This window comes from Enhydra lutris, unplaced genomic scaffold (assembly GCF_002288905.1).
Source record: "Enhydra lutris kenyoni isolate GAN:26980312 unplaced genomic scaffold, ASM228890v2 scaffoldscaffold29, whole genome shotgun sequence".
NCBI lineage: Eukaryota > Metazoa > Chordata > Mammalia > Carnivora > Mustelidae > Enhydra > Enhydra lutris.
In genome coordinates, this window is record NW_019154113.1 from 12,119,620 (window position 1) to 12,134,188 (window position 14,569).

The window sequence follows — 14,569 nt, forward strand, 5'->3', positions numbered from 1 at the left end:
TTGTGCAGATGGTAACGTTGATGCCTGAGAGCCTGTAGGATTGGAGATGTTGGTCACCAGCGGTGTGTCCCAGCAGCATGCCCATTCAAGCCCCCAGGGAACTATAAAGAATTAGGAAGCTTTGGGCTCAAACCTGAGAAATCCTGACTTTGAGAGTGGTTCAGGCTCTGCGTGCTTCCTAACGCTCAGCAGGGAGCTTTAACATGTGGCTGGATTTGGGAGCCTCTGGCGTAGCCAAGGGGTGGCTAGAATGCTTGGCAGGGCACACTGGAAGAAGTTCTTCTTCCACTAGTCTTATTAATGACCTGGATCTCTTGCCATCACGCAGGGGAGACACTCCTGGCTGAATAATTTGTATCTCTTGATGGGAAAAGAAGCATTATATTTATTTACTGCCCTTTACCAAGGATTCTACAACTTGACAAACTGATACAGCATGGAGATTGCTAAAACCTCTGCAATCACTTACCCCAAAGTATTTAAAAGTAAAGAGAGTTCCTAGAAAGTCCATAAAATAAACACCTCTGTGAGTGGATTGATTTATACCTAATTATGAGAAATTACTATCAATTATTAAACATCATTCCGAATCACTCACAGCATCTTTTATTAATAATAATTTGGGTGATTAATTGAAGGGAGTTGAAGGAAATTCTTTTTCCCCCTGGGTGAAGGCACATTGTTCTTGCCAGTGTGGCTGTGTTTGTAGGCTGCCATGGTCTGGTCCCCTCTGAAAGTATATGTGTGTGTGTGTGTGTGTGTGTGTGTGTGTGTGTGTGTTAAGTGTCCATCTTTCTACCCAGTGGCAGAGGAAAGGCCAGGGGTATGCAGGTGGGCTTGTGCTGGTGGGAGGATTTCACTCACAGATGGTGTGGTGGGGTGCTCCCCCCACCAGATATATGTCTACTTCCTAACCCTCAGAACCCATGATGTGGCTTTATTTGGAAATAGCACCTTTGAGAACGTAATGAAACTAAAGCTCTTGAGATGGTCCTGGATTACCTGGTGGGCCCCGAAGCCAATGACAAGTGTCCTTACAAGAGGCGGGAGAGGGAACCCCCCAGACACAGAAGAGATGGGGACAGGGATTGGAGAGATGAGGCCACAGGGCTGAGGAAGGGCTGAAACATCCCCCCTCCCCCCTGCACACCCCTTCCCCCGCCACGCAGAGGGAGCACTTGGAACTCCGGCCCCAGAGCTGGAAGAGAATATATTTCTGTTGTCCTAAGCCACCAAGTGGGTGGGAATTGGCTAAGAGCAACCCAACCCTGGGAGACTATTGTACATGATCTCACGGATGGATCCAAGAGTGCTGCTGATCCAAGGGCGAGTGATAAAGGCCTGTATCTGGTCCGCCCAGGGGGCCTCAGAAGGGGCACTGGTGAGGGTGGCAGAACTGTGGTGCCAGGAGTCGGTTCCTTCAGGTGGCTTCTCAGCTGCTGGGTCCCGGGTCTCATGTGTCTCTAGCTCCCACCCCCATTCCCCCTCATGTCCCCAATGAAGCCTTGGACTAGGGGGTGGGGCATTTCCATTCTGACAGGGAGCCTCCCTGGAGGGGGCACCTCCCTGCTCCTTGTGGGGACACCTGGTAGCTCTGGGCCCCCTGCTCTCCCTCCCCAGGTGGAAGGCCAGCGAAGGTTGGCCGCCATAGTCCAGGCTTTCTCCATCTGGTCCAGGCTACCTCGCCAACCTCCCCACCCACATTCTGTACCTCCTACTTCGTGCCCCAGCAGCACAGGGCACGGACACTGGATGCCAGGCTGCGCACAAGTGGGATGAAGCTTGGCATGCCTGTCAAACTCCTAATTACCTTTCTAAGCCCACTGCTCCTTTTCTGGATCTCCTGCTTCATCCCCTTTTTCTCTCCTCTGCATTTCCACTGATTCATGCGATGCAACACCACCTAATGTGTGTGTCACATGGCGCTGTCCTGTCTTATATCTGTGTCTCTCCACTAGCATGTCTGCTTTATGTTAGCACCTCGGGCCCCCAGCACGATGCCAGGGTTCTACTGACCAAGCTTGGGTGGGTCAGTCATGGCTATATCAATGTCAAGTACTCAAAATGTTGATGCTGTATTTCCTTCTTTACAGCTCTCCATCCCTGCCACCCAGCAGTGACTGTGGAGCTCTGAGACATCATCCTAGAAGCTCAGGACAAGAGCTCCTCTCTGGCTAAGCACACCTCTCCTCTTTACGTCAGCTCCTGGGTCACCCACAGACGGTGGCGCAAGTGCCAGAGAAGGACTCTTGCTTTGGATAGCCTGGGAGAAGCCACCTGTGGTCTCCACCACTCAGGCTCCTGCTGTTGCTGACCCGAGAGCCTCACTCCTTCCAGAATCCAGGACCTCAGCAGGGAGCTCCTGCCACCTCCCCAGTCCTAGTCACTGCACACACGTGTTGGGCTGTTGGGGTTGTCTCGGGTTTTTATTTCCGATTGATTGCTTACGGATGAAACCTGGCTCAGCGGGAGGTAAACATTTTATTTCTTTCCTGACTTCTTTAGATGATGGAGAGCGGCAATTTGCCGGCTTGTGCCGAAGAAGGCCAAGGCTCTCTCTTGTCCTATAGGTAATTACCACTACCTGATCCTCAGAGAGAGCGTCTGGTTGTGCCTCCATTTGGCCGAGGCTGGCTGGATGTTGTGCTTAATGCTTTCATTACTTCTGTCAACAACAGCTGGCGACGAGGAGCCATTTATTACAACTTCAGCTCTGGAAGGAAAAAAAAAAAAGAGAAAGAGGGTAGACATGATCTGTTAGCATGCCGATGACAAGTCTAATAGTTTTGTTTTTGCATGGGCTTGGATGTAAACTTCGGGAGAGCAAAATTGCAGTTATTACCTGAGAAGGGAAGGAAGTCTATTTATCTTCTAGAATGCACAAATTCTCTCCCTCAGGTATACGGTACATACAGTGTGGAGACGGGGAAGGGGGTGGTAGAACTCTCTTTCTCTCCATTCCCCCACCCCAATGTCTCCTCCCAGTGAAACCTAGCTGTCAACCGTTGGAATAGTAATACACCTTCGAGTTACTTTTGCAAAACTCTGCAGTTACATTAGCAGCTAGGGGGCATCAGATGGTCTACAAAACTTAATAAAGAGAAAACAAAAGCTCATACCAGGGAAAAACGAAGCAGCCTGTGGCTTTCCCCTCCTCCCTCTTATCGTATCACTGCCCTGTTCACACTCTCAGATGACACCTCACACCTTGCTCCACAGTTCTCGGTGCTTGGTCTCCCTCTCCCATTGTCTGTAAGCAGGGGAGCTCCCTCATTCATTTCTTTTTTGTCTAAAGGTCTAACATAGCAGGTGCTCAGTAAATGTTCGTTGAACTTGAATTTCACCCTGGGGGAGCCTTGGATGGGTGAAGGAGCTGGTTGGCCCTGCATGTCCGGGGCAAATCACAATTCTGGCCGCACAGCATCTCTCTACCTGACTCAGGAACACTAAGCATTCGGGACCCGCTTGAATTCCGAGGTTTGAAATCTATGCTAGTAGGTTTCTAAGAAACTAGGTTACAATTACATCTCTAAAGGCAGCGTAGTCGCCAGCCTGCCTTTATCAGATGTGTACAGATGCATGTGGGTCATGTCAGGTATTGCTTTTGTCTGTGCTGACAGCAGATTCTCCCACTTTGAGTGATAAGTGGATTTGTGATGCCAAATTTTGGAGCTCTAAAGAATTCAAACCAAACATCTATGTCCTCAGCATTTATCTGGAAACAGCCAAGTTAAAAGAGATGCAGTTCTTTGAATGAAGTCTACAGCCGATGCTCTACTTTGCTTTTTGTAGGTAGAAAAGAAATTCAGTTGGGGGTGCAAATTATCTCTGCACATTCTCCCCACACACCTCCATTGCTCAATATTCCTGACTCCTCTGGCTGATATCTCCTGTTTTGGATTCAAACATATGTAACTTTTGCAGAGGACTAGAAGAGGAAACGGAAGACCCTTGGAAATTTTGTTGTTTTCATGAAAGGAAGCAGAAGGTGTCATGGAAAGTTTTCACAAGCTGTGTGACTGTGGGTAAATCATTTTACTTCTTGGAGATTCAGTTTCCCCATTTATAGAAAGAGGAAGATATCCAGCATTAAGGACCTAGAATTCTGTAAGGACCGCGAGGTCTCCTGCACCTGTCACTGACGGCCCTCTCATAAGGCTGCAGGAGGAGCTGCTTGTGGTTAAACCCTTTGGCACTGCCTCCTTCTGCACAGGCCACAGGTAGGAGCAGTGACACTTGGGACCACAGATCTAGCTATTACACCTCAAGATCCCACACTTCACTGTAGCTTGCATCAGACAGTATTTGTGATAGAAACACTTGACTTCTGTGTTTTCCAAACAGGACTTCCAAACTTGACTTATTTTCCAAACAGGCTAGCTGATGTTCTCATTGATAATAAATGATCAGAACCTGGCATCTTATGGCTTAATGTGGATTCAGTCTTAAGGGGAAGCTTCCTAGAAACTGTGGCACATTGGTTGACCTCAGGCTCTCTCAGGCCAGAAGGATCTGCAGAGGTACCTATCCTGGGTGCTTGCCCAGGGAATTTTCTTGGAAAAATCCAGAAGGAGTTTCCACGCTTCTCTGGGACAGAGTGGTGGAGGGGAGGAAGGGAAAGAGATAAACGCTGGCATGACTAGTGGTAAAATTCCATTTCTGTCTCCACTTCCTAGTGAAATCTTGGAGGAGACCTTATGCCTCTAGTTGTGGTCTTCCTGGAGTTAATCCTGGCTCTGTGGCTGTTAAGCTGTGGGACTTGGTCAAGTCACCTTGGGTCTCTGTCCTCTGCTTTCTTCTCTGTAACATTGGAGGGATGGATTAGGTGACCCAGGAGCCAACTCAAGTCACTGGTTTTACATGCTCTCTGTTGCACAAACTCAGCTGGATTAGTGGGTTATTCCAATGCCATAAGGAAACAGGTTCAGATGGGAGAAATAATTTGCTCATGGCCCCAACTAACAAGCACGGGGAATGAATCCTGGTCTGCCTGGCTCCCAAGGCTTTTTCTTCCTTCTTCTCATACTTGATTTTGAGTAAGACTCTTCCTCCCTCAAGTTACCATGGAGCACATCTGTGGCAAGATCATGGGTCAAGATCTTGTTTCTCCAAAAGGGAACATTTTTCCACAGTAGAAAGAGAGGAACTTAGGGCCACATGGCCTCCTCTTTTATTTCTGCATTTTACTAGGCATAATGCAAGCTTCATTTGTAGCTCCCAGGTGGTTAAGAGGTCATTAGAGAGCTAGAAGCAATGATGTCAAGGAGAGAGGGGTCACTTTCCTGAATCATGTGGGGTCAGGAATGGACATATTGAATAGGTCTGATATGGTCAAGAGACCTAAAAAAAAATCTATGGAAGGGCAAATAAGAGACCCTACTCCAAACCATTTGGATCTCTCATCCCCAGACTGACCACAGTAGGATATTTAGAAAGTAAGACGAGGGGCGCCTGGGTGGCTCAGTGGGTTAAGCCACTGCCTTTGGCTCAGGTCATGATCTCAGGGTCCTGGGATTGAGTCCCACATTGGGCTCTGCTCAGCGGGGAGCCTGCTTCCCTCTCTCTCTCTCTGCCTGCCTCTTTGTCTGCTTGTGATCTCTCTCTGTCAAATAAATAAATAAAAATCTTTAAAAAAAAAAAAAAAAAGAAAGTAAGACGAGGACTTCATTTTCAGTAGTAACTGTTTGTGTCAAACAGTGTGGCAATATTTCTTCCTTCCAATGTTCCTTAAGCTCAGGCTCATAGCCTGTAGGTCAGAGCTATGGGGCAGTTGTCTTCAGTGGAGAATGCGGACTCAAAAGCATGGTCCAACCATAGCCAGTGGCAAGTGTGGGTTTGTTAGCTTGCAAAAGCATTTGCTCGTCTCTGTGTATCAAGCAGCCTCTGGCCAAGGATCATCACAGGATAAAACTTGCTTTCCGAATTTAGATTGTGCATTCAACAGTCAAGATGAACATCACTGAGGTGACTCCCTAAATATTTTTAAGAGGTCTCTGTGAAGCTCCTGAATGTTTTATTTTCCATCTTCATCCCCTGGATAAGCCACCTACACAATGAAATTGAGTGAGAGACCGGATTCTCTTTAGAGCTTCCACTGCTCAGGAAAATGCAAGTTGTGAATAAGCACGTTGGTGGCTCAAGTGCTTCAAAATGTGTGGGCTCTTTTCCAGAAACGAGCTCTTTCCCATCTGAGTTTTCCATCTCTATAGCCTCTAGACCTTGGGCCATTTCCTGGGCTCTTCTATTGACAGCTCCTCCCCAAAAGTGATTAGGGAAATGCAAAGCCAAAGTGAAACAAAACAGATCTATTTGCTAAGTAAGAAGGGCACCATCCAGCAAAGAGGAGAAACAGATTAATAGCTGCCTTACAGCAAAAACAAATGAACACAAAATCTAATTTACAAACCTATTAGATTTGCTATGTAAGCTGTTCACAGCTGATCTGATTGTACCTCTCCCTCCAGAATCCCTGCAAGACAAAGGAAATGCATTATTTATAAATCCAGCTCTTCTTCCGAAAGCCCTCTTCAATCACCAGGAGATCCTGCAGCCTGCCTGGAGAACCGTAGAGGGAGGATGAGATCTCACTCTGGATTCTCCAGAGTGAGCAACATCCTGGCACAGCCACAGACCCAAGCATTTTACAGGGAAGTAGGCCTCCCAGATCCCCACCCCCCCGCCACTTGAACACTGTTTCAATTCGTAGGAGTGTTTCCACTTGAGATCATTTGAGTCTTGAGACTAACTTCTTTGAGATGAATCTCCCCTAGTTAATCCCTCAGCATGACTCAGCATGACTCAGCATCTGCTCTAGCATGACTCAGCATCTGCTCTAGCATGTTTTAGCATGACTTGGCCTTCACTCTAGCATGATTCAGCATCTGCCCCTGGTCTTCTCTTGCTCTCACTCACGTTTTAGGATGTTGTCCCTCACATTCTAAACCTGAGACACCAGAAGTTCAACAGAAGACTGAATGTGATAATGATTTGCTTTCTTGGTGGCAGGAAAAATAAGTGGTGTCACTTTGTTGGGGGCAAGGAGCAGGAGATGGGTGATTAATAGGGTCGTTTGCTTCTTCCTCTAGAATATAGGTTTTTGGAGTAGAAACCTTCTAGGGCTCTTTCCAGCCCCACCACCTATTCCTTCTGGAAAATTCCATTCTGAAGGAGGCCTCTAGGGCCATGAAGTGTCACCCTGCTTTGCTATCACACAGGGCCAGGGAAGAGATGAATCCATCTACCCTCAGTACCTAGTCCACTCTGTGCTCTCTGTGTGTTTTTAAAAAGTTGTGAGACTAATTATTTTTATTAAATTGAATATTTTTTTCTCCCACTGATTTATAGGATGTGTGGTGGAGGAGCTCTTTCTTCACACTTTTCTCATTTCTAAACTTCCATCTAGCTTTTCCATCAGGGTGTTGGAGCACTCCAGAGAAACGATTAAATCACTGGTGAAGCTGTATGTTTCAAGGGATCCTGTGATTTAATGAGAACTTTTTGGGGGAAGTGAATGCCTGTCTCTACACTGTTGAGTCCGGATTTTTCTGTCTGCTTTCTTTAGGGTTACCTTATCTGTAGTTATAACGCTGTGTGTGGGTTTTGTGTATGCATGTGTGTGAAAACATATATGCCTTTTCCTGATGGACTGAAACATCTTTTCAGCATTATTTGGCATCAGGCAACATTCTCCCACTTCACAGCCAGACAGTCCGACAACAGGAAGTATGCTATGTCCTGCCCAGAGCCTCCTCCCTTAGGTCTTTCCTCAGGTCTCCAATTTCCATCCCTTCCGGTCTAGTTCTTGACTGCATGGAATGTCATTGGTTCTTCACATTTTAAATCAATGTCTAGTATTTCCTTTTTGTCCCTCCTTGTCTCTCCCTGGGAAGACAGAGCTCTGCTTTGGCATTTTTAACTCAGGGGTCTGGGAATATCGGGCCAGCTCTGGACCTGTAACTACATCTACTCAGATCAAACCCCATGGGCTTTCCTGGGTGTACTGCTGTCCACATGTCACTGACCTTGCACATCCCCCCATCCTGACCCCTGTCCTCAAAATCAGTACTCTTCGCAGGGAGGGAAGACCTGTGGGGCCAAATACTCAGTCAAGTGCAGTAATTAAAAGTGTGGTAATAGCTCAAGGCTAATGAAAGGTTAATGGAACAAAAAAGATCATCCAGAAAGACTTCATATAAGAATTGATATATGACTTTAAAAAATCATGATCAATGAGAAACTCAGTAAACGGTTTGGAGTAGTTGGTTAACAACCTGGAGGTGAGGCAAAGGGGAATCAGTTGAGTATTACATTAGTCTATACATCAAAATGATCTCAAGTGATTTAACTAGTGTTTCCTAAATGCCAGCTATTCTCTTACCACCAGTTCACCATGTTTTATCACTCACACACAACATTACTTCCTTAAGTTTTAAAACTGACTCATCTTTGAAAACCCCTGATCCTAAGCAATGCCATCTGTGAAAATACATGTTTGATATAGGGATTAGATGGCATTTGAAAAGAACGCAACGTCATTAATATAAAATATTTATCACTGGAATTCCTAAAGCCATATTATCTCTGAGAACACTTCTAGAACCCTCTGAAAAAGACTAAATTGCAGAGGTACCCATTTAAGGAAGGGATCCCATAAGAAACCGGTGAGAAAATGGAAGAGAATATTTATCAAATCTTTGATGAGGTATGAAGAGTGTATGCAAAGGACTTTTTAAAATTCAGAAGGGTAAGAAGAAGTCATAAGAGAAAATATAAGACAGATCTGACTTTATAAAAACTTAAAACTTGGCTTATACAAAAAAGCAATCCTCAACAAACCCCATGCACAGTGTCTTTCATGAAATCGAAGCGGGCATCAGGAGAGAGAGCACTGTCTCTATGCAGCCCTCTGGTTTAATGGGACCAGGGGTTTGGAGAGAACCACGTGCCCAACAACAACTGTCCCAGGTCTTTCTCTTCTGCCTCCAGACCAGGTCCCGAGTGGCGCCAAGACACATGGAGTTCAGCAGCATTTTGGCCTCCCATCACTTTACGCCAACAGCAGCCCCCCCTCCCAATTTATGACAACCAAAAATGTGTCACCAGACTCACCAAATGTCCCCTGGGGCAGGGGGGGCAAAATTGTCTCCATTCAGAATTTCTGCTCCAACTCTTGTTTCTGCCTGGTGTCCCTGGGAAGAGGGATCTCCCACCAGCCAGCCTATCTGCTGTCACCTTCCTCAGCTGACCCCCGAGCCAACATCTGTGTTTCCCTTCCAAACCACCCCATTTTCATTTTTCCATCTTTTCCTTTTCCTCCCAGAGCATTCAATTGTCTTACAGCATTTGTGACTTCCGTGCTGTATTTAATTATTTCAACTATTTCTTGAACTCACAGGTGGGGGGGCTTTAAAGAAATCTCATGTGCATGGTCCAAACTCCTCCTCTTAGAGTTGGAACCGGGGCCTGGAGATTTGGTCCCGGTTGCAGTTTCTTTGGCTGCTCACCACACTAGAACATCAGCCCCTGGAGGGCATGTATTAACCAGGTCTTTAATTTCTGTATTCTGAAGCGTTGTGGACTCTGGAGGGACTGACCCTCCCAGGGTTAGCCAATTCCTAGAGACAGTAAACAACTCATTTGGGAGTGTACCTTTCAAAGGCAAACCAACTAATCTAGCGCCCACACCACACCCCCTGTTATCTCCCTTACTGGGGTCTCACACTCTGGGCTACTATCCCCCTGTCCTAATTACCCCAGAGCCAGGTACTAGACAGCTAGGGGCAGCCCCTATGTCCCAGAGCCTGCTGGATCTATTCAACCTAGCCAGCCTCAGCCTGCTTGCCCTGCCTCACTCTTCCTTCCTATGAGAATGACAATAAAGGCTCTTGTCCACAGTCTTCCTCATCTTTCTGCCTCCTGGGTGACCTGGGATCTGGAAGTATAATAAAATATCGTTTTAGTGGCACTCATCCCCTGACCTGTTGGTCTGACCGTACCTAAATGATGATAAAACCTGTATTAAAAGAGACGGGGACCCTGTCTTGTTCACCTTCACAGCCTTCCCCAACTGTGGCTTACTGAATCAAATCTAACTTCCAGGCTAAGTGGGACTTTTCTTCCAAAGTCTTCCCTTCCCGGTGAGCATGCCATGTTCCTGCGTACGATTTACACCTGTACAAGATACAGTTCCCCTCTCAGATATCCATAGGATGGGGCACACCGTCATTCCAAGAAACAGACAGCAGATGTTTGGCTCAACAAGAATCACATGAACTGACAAGGGATTTTTATTTTATTTTTTTTCTGATTAGGATTTTGCCTTCAGTGTTATTAAAATAAGCCTGCCTTCCTTACAATGAAGGAATGCTGATACCTGCTTGGTTGAGTGACATAAGAAGATGATCAGGTGAGAAAAATTTGCTAAAGATAATTCACAGTGTGCTGAAGTCATAGAAACAAAGGCACTTGGATAATCTAAAGGAGAAGACATATGGAAAAGCACTTTGCACACCTAAAGAACTCTATAAAACAAGGTATAATACTAGTAATAACCACTGTGCATTTGACCCTGTTAAATATTCTCAGCCATAATGATGATAGAAATTGATTGCTTTACAGTCCTGCATTTTAGGACAGTGATCTCCTTTCCACCACTGTCCTAATACTCCCTCTGAGTAGAGTGTACTTGGTAAACTAAGACAATGCATAAAAATGATATGTTGAAAAAAAAAAAGGCATCATGTATAGTTAGCTCTGTTCTGGTGAAAAGCAATTAGCAAATCTGAAAGCTGCATTTCTGTGTTGTCTCTTTGCCCAAGCCCAGTTGTTGATGGGTAAGGGAATATCCAGTGTGTTGGGGTCTTATAGCTGTTTAGAATCTCCTGTGTTCTCTGTTTGTCACTGGAGAGTGAGGCTCAGTAAACAAACTGTCAGCTTTAATTAAGAGTCTAGACCCAACTTAAACAACTGACTAGTCTTGAGAATAAAAGTTTAAACTAAAGCACAAATCATGAATTTGCAGATGGTTCTTCCTTCCTTCCTTCAGAGTTTTGGGAGGATACTGAATGGTATTTTTTTTTTTTTCAAAAAATTTGAAAGATTTTATTTATTTGACAGTGAGAGAGGAAACATAAGCATGGGGAGTGGGAGAGGGAGAAGCAAACTCCCCTCCAAGCAGGGAGCCCCATGCGGGGCTCGATCCCAGGACCTTGGGATCATGACCTGAGCTGAAGGCAGATGCTTAACCAACTGAGCCACCCAGGAGCCTCTTTTCCTTCAATTTTTGCATAAAACCAGTTGGGGTTCCTTCCGGTTGTCTAAGGGACACACTATAAATATATGGCTCCAGAAATGCATGGTGGGGAAGACTGTAAGAAAAGGGATAATTCACTTGGGGTCAGTCACATAGACAGAGTTAGGGCTTCTGGGTTCAGCGTTAGAGGATGGGCTTCTTTTTCATTGTGGCAAAATATACTTAACATAAAATTCCCATTTTAACCCTTTTAAAGTGTACAGTTCAGTGGCATAAGTATATTCCAAATGTTGTGTAGGCACATTACCACTACGTAGCTCCAGAATATTTTTAATTGCCCAAAGAGAAACTCTATACCCATTAAACAATACCTCCCTAATCCCTTATCCTCCCACCCACTGGTAACCTCTATTCTACTTCCTATCTTCATAAATTTGTCTATTCCATATTTTTAATATATATATTTATATATTATATAAATTAATATAAATTAATTATATAAATTAAATAAATAATATGACTTATAAAATTATATATAATTTATATATATAAATTATATATATTATATATATATAAAAATGTAAGTGGACTCATATAATAGTTGACCTTTGTGTCTGGCTTCTTTCACTTAGTGTAATTTTTTAAAGATTCTTCCATGTAGTTGCATGCTTTGGAAACCTAGCTTTTGATGTGGCTGTTCTAAGGAGGCAGAACTTCAGAGACAAGAGAGGGAAAGACCCCTCCCAAGTGTTTGTGTCTTGATCCTTGAGCCCCTGTGATTAAAACAGGAGCAGAGGGTCTACCAGCTGACCAGTGCTTGGATGGGTCAGGGGCTCTCTGGCCCAGGGCTTACTTGGTGAGGAGCTTCCTGAATTTGTTGCCAGAAAATTAAGCTTTGCTGTCCATCTCTTCCTTCATGGAGCTCATTGTACTTGGCCAAGTGCTCAGATGGGCAAGGGGCCCAGCCTTGTTGATCCAGTGCACAGCCTCACCACGAAGCTGGCAATAAAAGTATTTTCAGTTGCCCTAGCACAGTGGGAAACATGGCACCCCATCCTTTGGACCAGGCCAATTTGCATTCCTGAAGACACTCTGTCACTGGTGTCTGATTCACTCTGAGCAGGAGGCAGTTACATGTGGTGTTGTCCATAGGCTTAGTCATTTGTTTTGGGTCGGTCACCGTGAGACCATCCCCTAACTCCTGTATACTACCTGCATTCATGGGAACTTCTTCCCAGCATTCTAGCCATCCTGATCTAGGGCATCTTCAGTAGATACCACTGGGTAGTCCTTGATGAAGCTTGGACCCAGTCACCAGCTACTCAGGAGTGATGCAATGGCTGGGTTCATTAAGAGACCTGAATTTCGAGGTCATACTTTCCAAACTCTAAGAACTAGAGGCTACTGCATTCATGCCATTCGTCACCTTGTAAGGGTAGCCAGGCTTTCTAGTCACATCCCATAGCAACTCCAACGTTCTGTATTCTGTGGGATATGAGTCAGCAAACTTTTCCTTTAAAGGGCCAGACAGCAAAATATTTTAGGCTTTGTGGACCAAGAGGAAAAATGGAAGGTTTTGCAATGAGAAGAATGCAATTCTTTCTGGGGGGAGATTGGAGCTTGATTAATTGAGATTCAAAGTTAGTAGTCCTGTCATCATGATAGAAAGGTGGCATCGTTCCTCTATAAAGTCTTCCCTCCCACGAACTCATCAAAATGTGTGTCTTGAGTCTCTCTTTTGGACTTCTACTTTATCTACACTTATGGGGTAGGAGAACCTTTCATATGGGGATGCAAGTTAAGAACACAAGGCTCTGTAATAAGACTCCCTGGGTCTGAGTTCTAGCTGAATTAATTGTTAGCTGTGTGATCTTTGCCTATTATTTAACCTATCTAGAAGCTTCCGTTTGTTTCCTGGTCTACAGAATGAGTAACCACTTCACAGGGTTTTAGTAAGGAGTGCATGAGCTAATGAGTTCCAGGCTTTAGAACACTGCAGGACAGATTATAAAGCACTCGATATTAGTGTTACACTTCCTTTGATTTTTTTTTTTCTCCCAACCTTTAAAAAATGTCAAAACATTCTTGGCTTGAGGGCCACATGATAATAGGTGGCTGATTGGATATGACCGATGAGCCACACTTTGCTGACCTCTGCTCTCAGGAGTTAAGAGCAAAATGCCTCTCATCCCCCATGTGAGAGGCGTCTTTGCCATATTTCTTTTTGAGGATGTCCTTCTGATCCTGCATAGGCTTCCTGAAGGCACAGCTCCAAGAAGGAGGACCATGAACTCCAGCACTGCCAGCTCTTTACCAGCGTTGACAACGACCGTGGATCACACTGAAAGCTGGAACTGGCCGGTCACTTCGGGACCGCTAGGCAGGACTCCTTGTGACTCTAAAGGTCACAGCAGCTTCAGTTTTATAAGCGGCAAGTGATGCTTCTGGCTTGGTAGTTCCATCAGATTTAGACTTATTCCCAGGGTCACCCAGGCTTGTCACCAGTTTGCCTCTCTCTTCTGGTTCCATGAACTCAGCTTCTTGCTCATCAGGTCAAGCCTGAAGCTCTCCTGATGTGCTCACCAGTCTCTGGGACACCCTTTCCTGGACATTAGTCTTATTGGACAGAAGCCCTTGAACCTCACAGATACTGAAACACACCAGGCACAGAGCTCTGAAGAGACCTCGGTAGGGTTCAACCCTGACAGTGGTGTTTCCATGACGATCGAGATCTCTGCTGTTGGTGTCAGGGACCAGGGTGAAGTCAGCGAGCTTACAGGTGTCTCTCTTATGCCCCTGAGCTCTCCTCGTCAACCGCCTACCTCTTTTCTCGGCTGTCCTCCCTTCTTTCACTTTAAATATTAGTGTATTACTAAATTATTAAATATTACCCATTTGCTTTGATTTCAGCAAACTTTTGCTTGAGAATCAGCTTTCATCAGTGTACAAAAAGGACCCAGCTCACTCCTGGCTCTTCCCTTTGCTCAAGTTCAGAAAACATCCATGTGAACTTAGGGCTTTGATTATGTTCCAGGCAATTTCTCTAGTCTTCATATAAAAGCACAGATAGGGATCTACACATCCAAATTCAAGTAAATAAGTCACTTGGATGCCAAATATTTTGTACCCGGTTTATTGCTGATCCTTTCTCATTATGAAACTGTTACCTTTGATGGGGTGGGGGAGAAAGGGACCATATGATTTCTTACTCAAACCTGAGTCTTTTTGGCATAAACTGAGGCACTGTTTACCAATCTATGTGGGACTCTCCTTAAACCCATACCCATTTTATAAAGGAGATGGACTTTATAATAGAAA

General features: G+C 45.2%; 1 protein-coding gene across 3 annotated transcripts in view; it reads right to left on the reverse strand.

Moving 5' to 3' along the window:
* LOC111152667 (ST8 alpha-N-acetyl-neuraminide alpha-2,8-sialyltransferase 2) overlaps nucleotides 1-14,569 on the reverse strand; it is a 62,089-nt gene that overhangs the window by 22,748 nt on the left and 24,772 nt on the right. Inside the window, exons 2-3 of one of the 3 annotated variants that reach the window (XM_022511220.1) lie at nucleotides 6,407-6,469; nucleotides 2,585-2,713 (exon numbers count right to left, since the gene is read on the reverse strand). In XM_022511220.1, coding sequence (XP_022366928.1) covers nucleotides 2,585-2,713; nucleotides 6,407-6,469 — 192 coding nt within the window. The remainder of the gene's footprint in view (nucleotides 1-2,584; nucleotides 2,714-6,406; nucleotides 6,470-14,569) is intronic. The other 2 variants (XM_022511221.1, XM_022511222.1) reach the window with 2 other exon arrangements.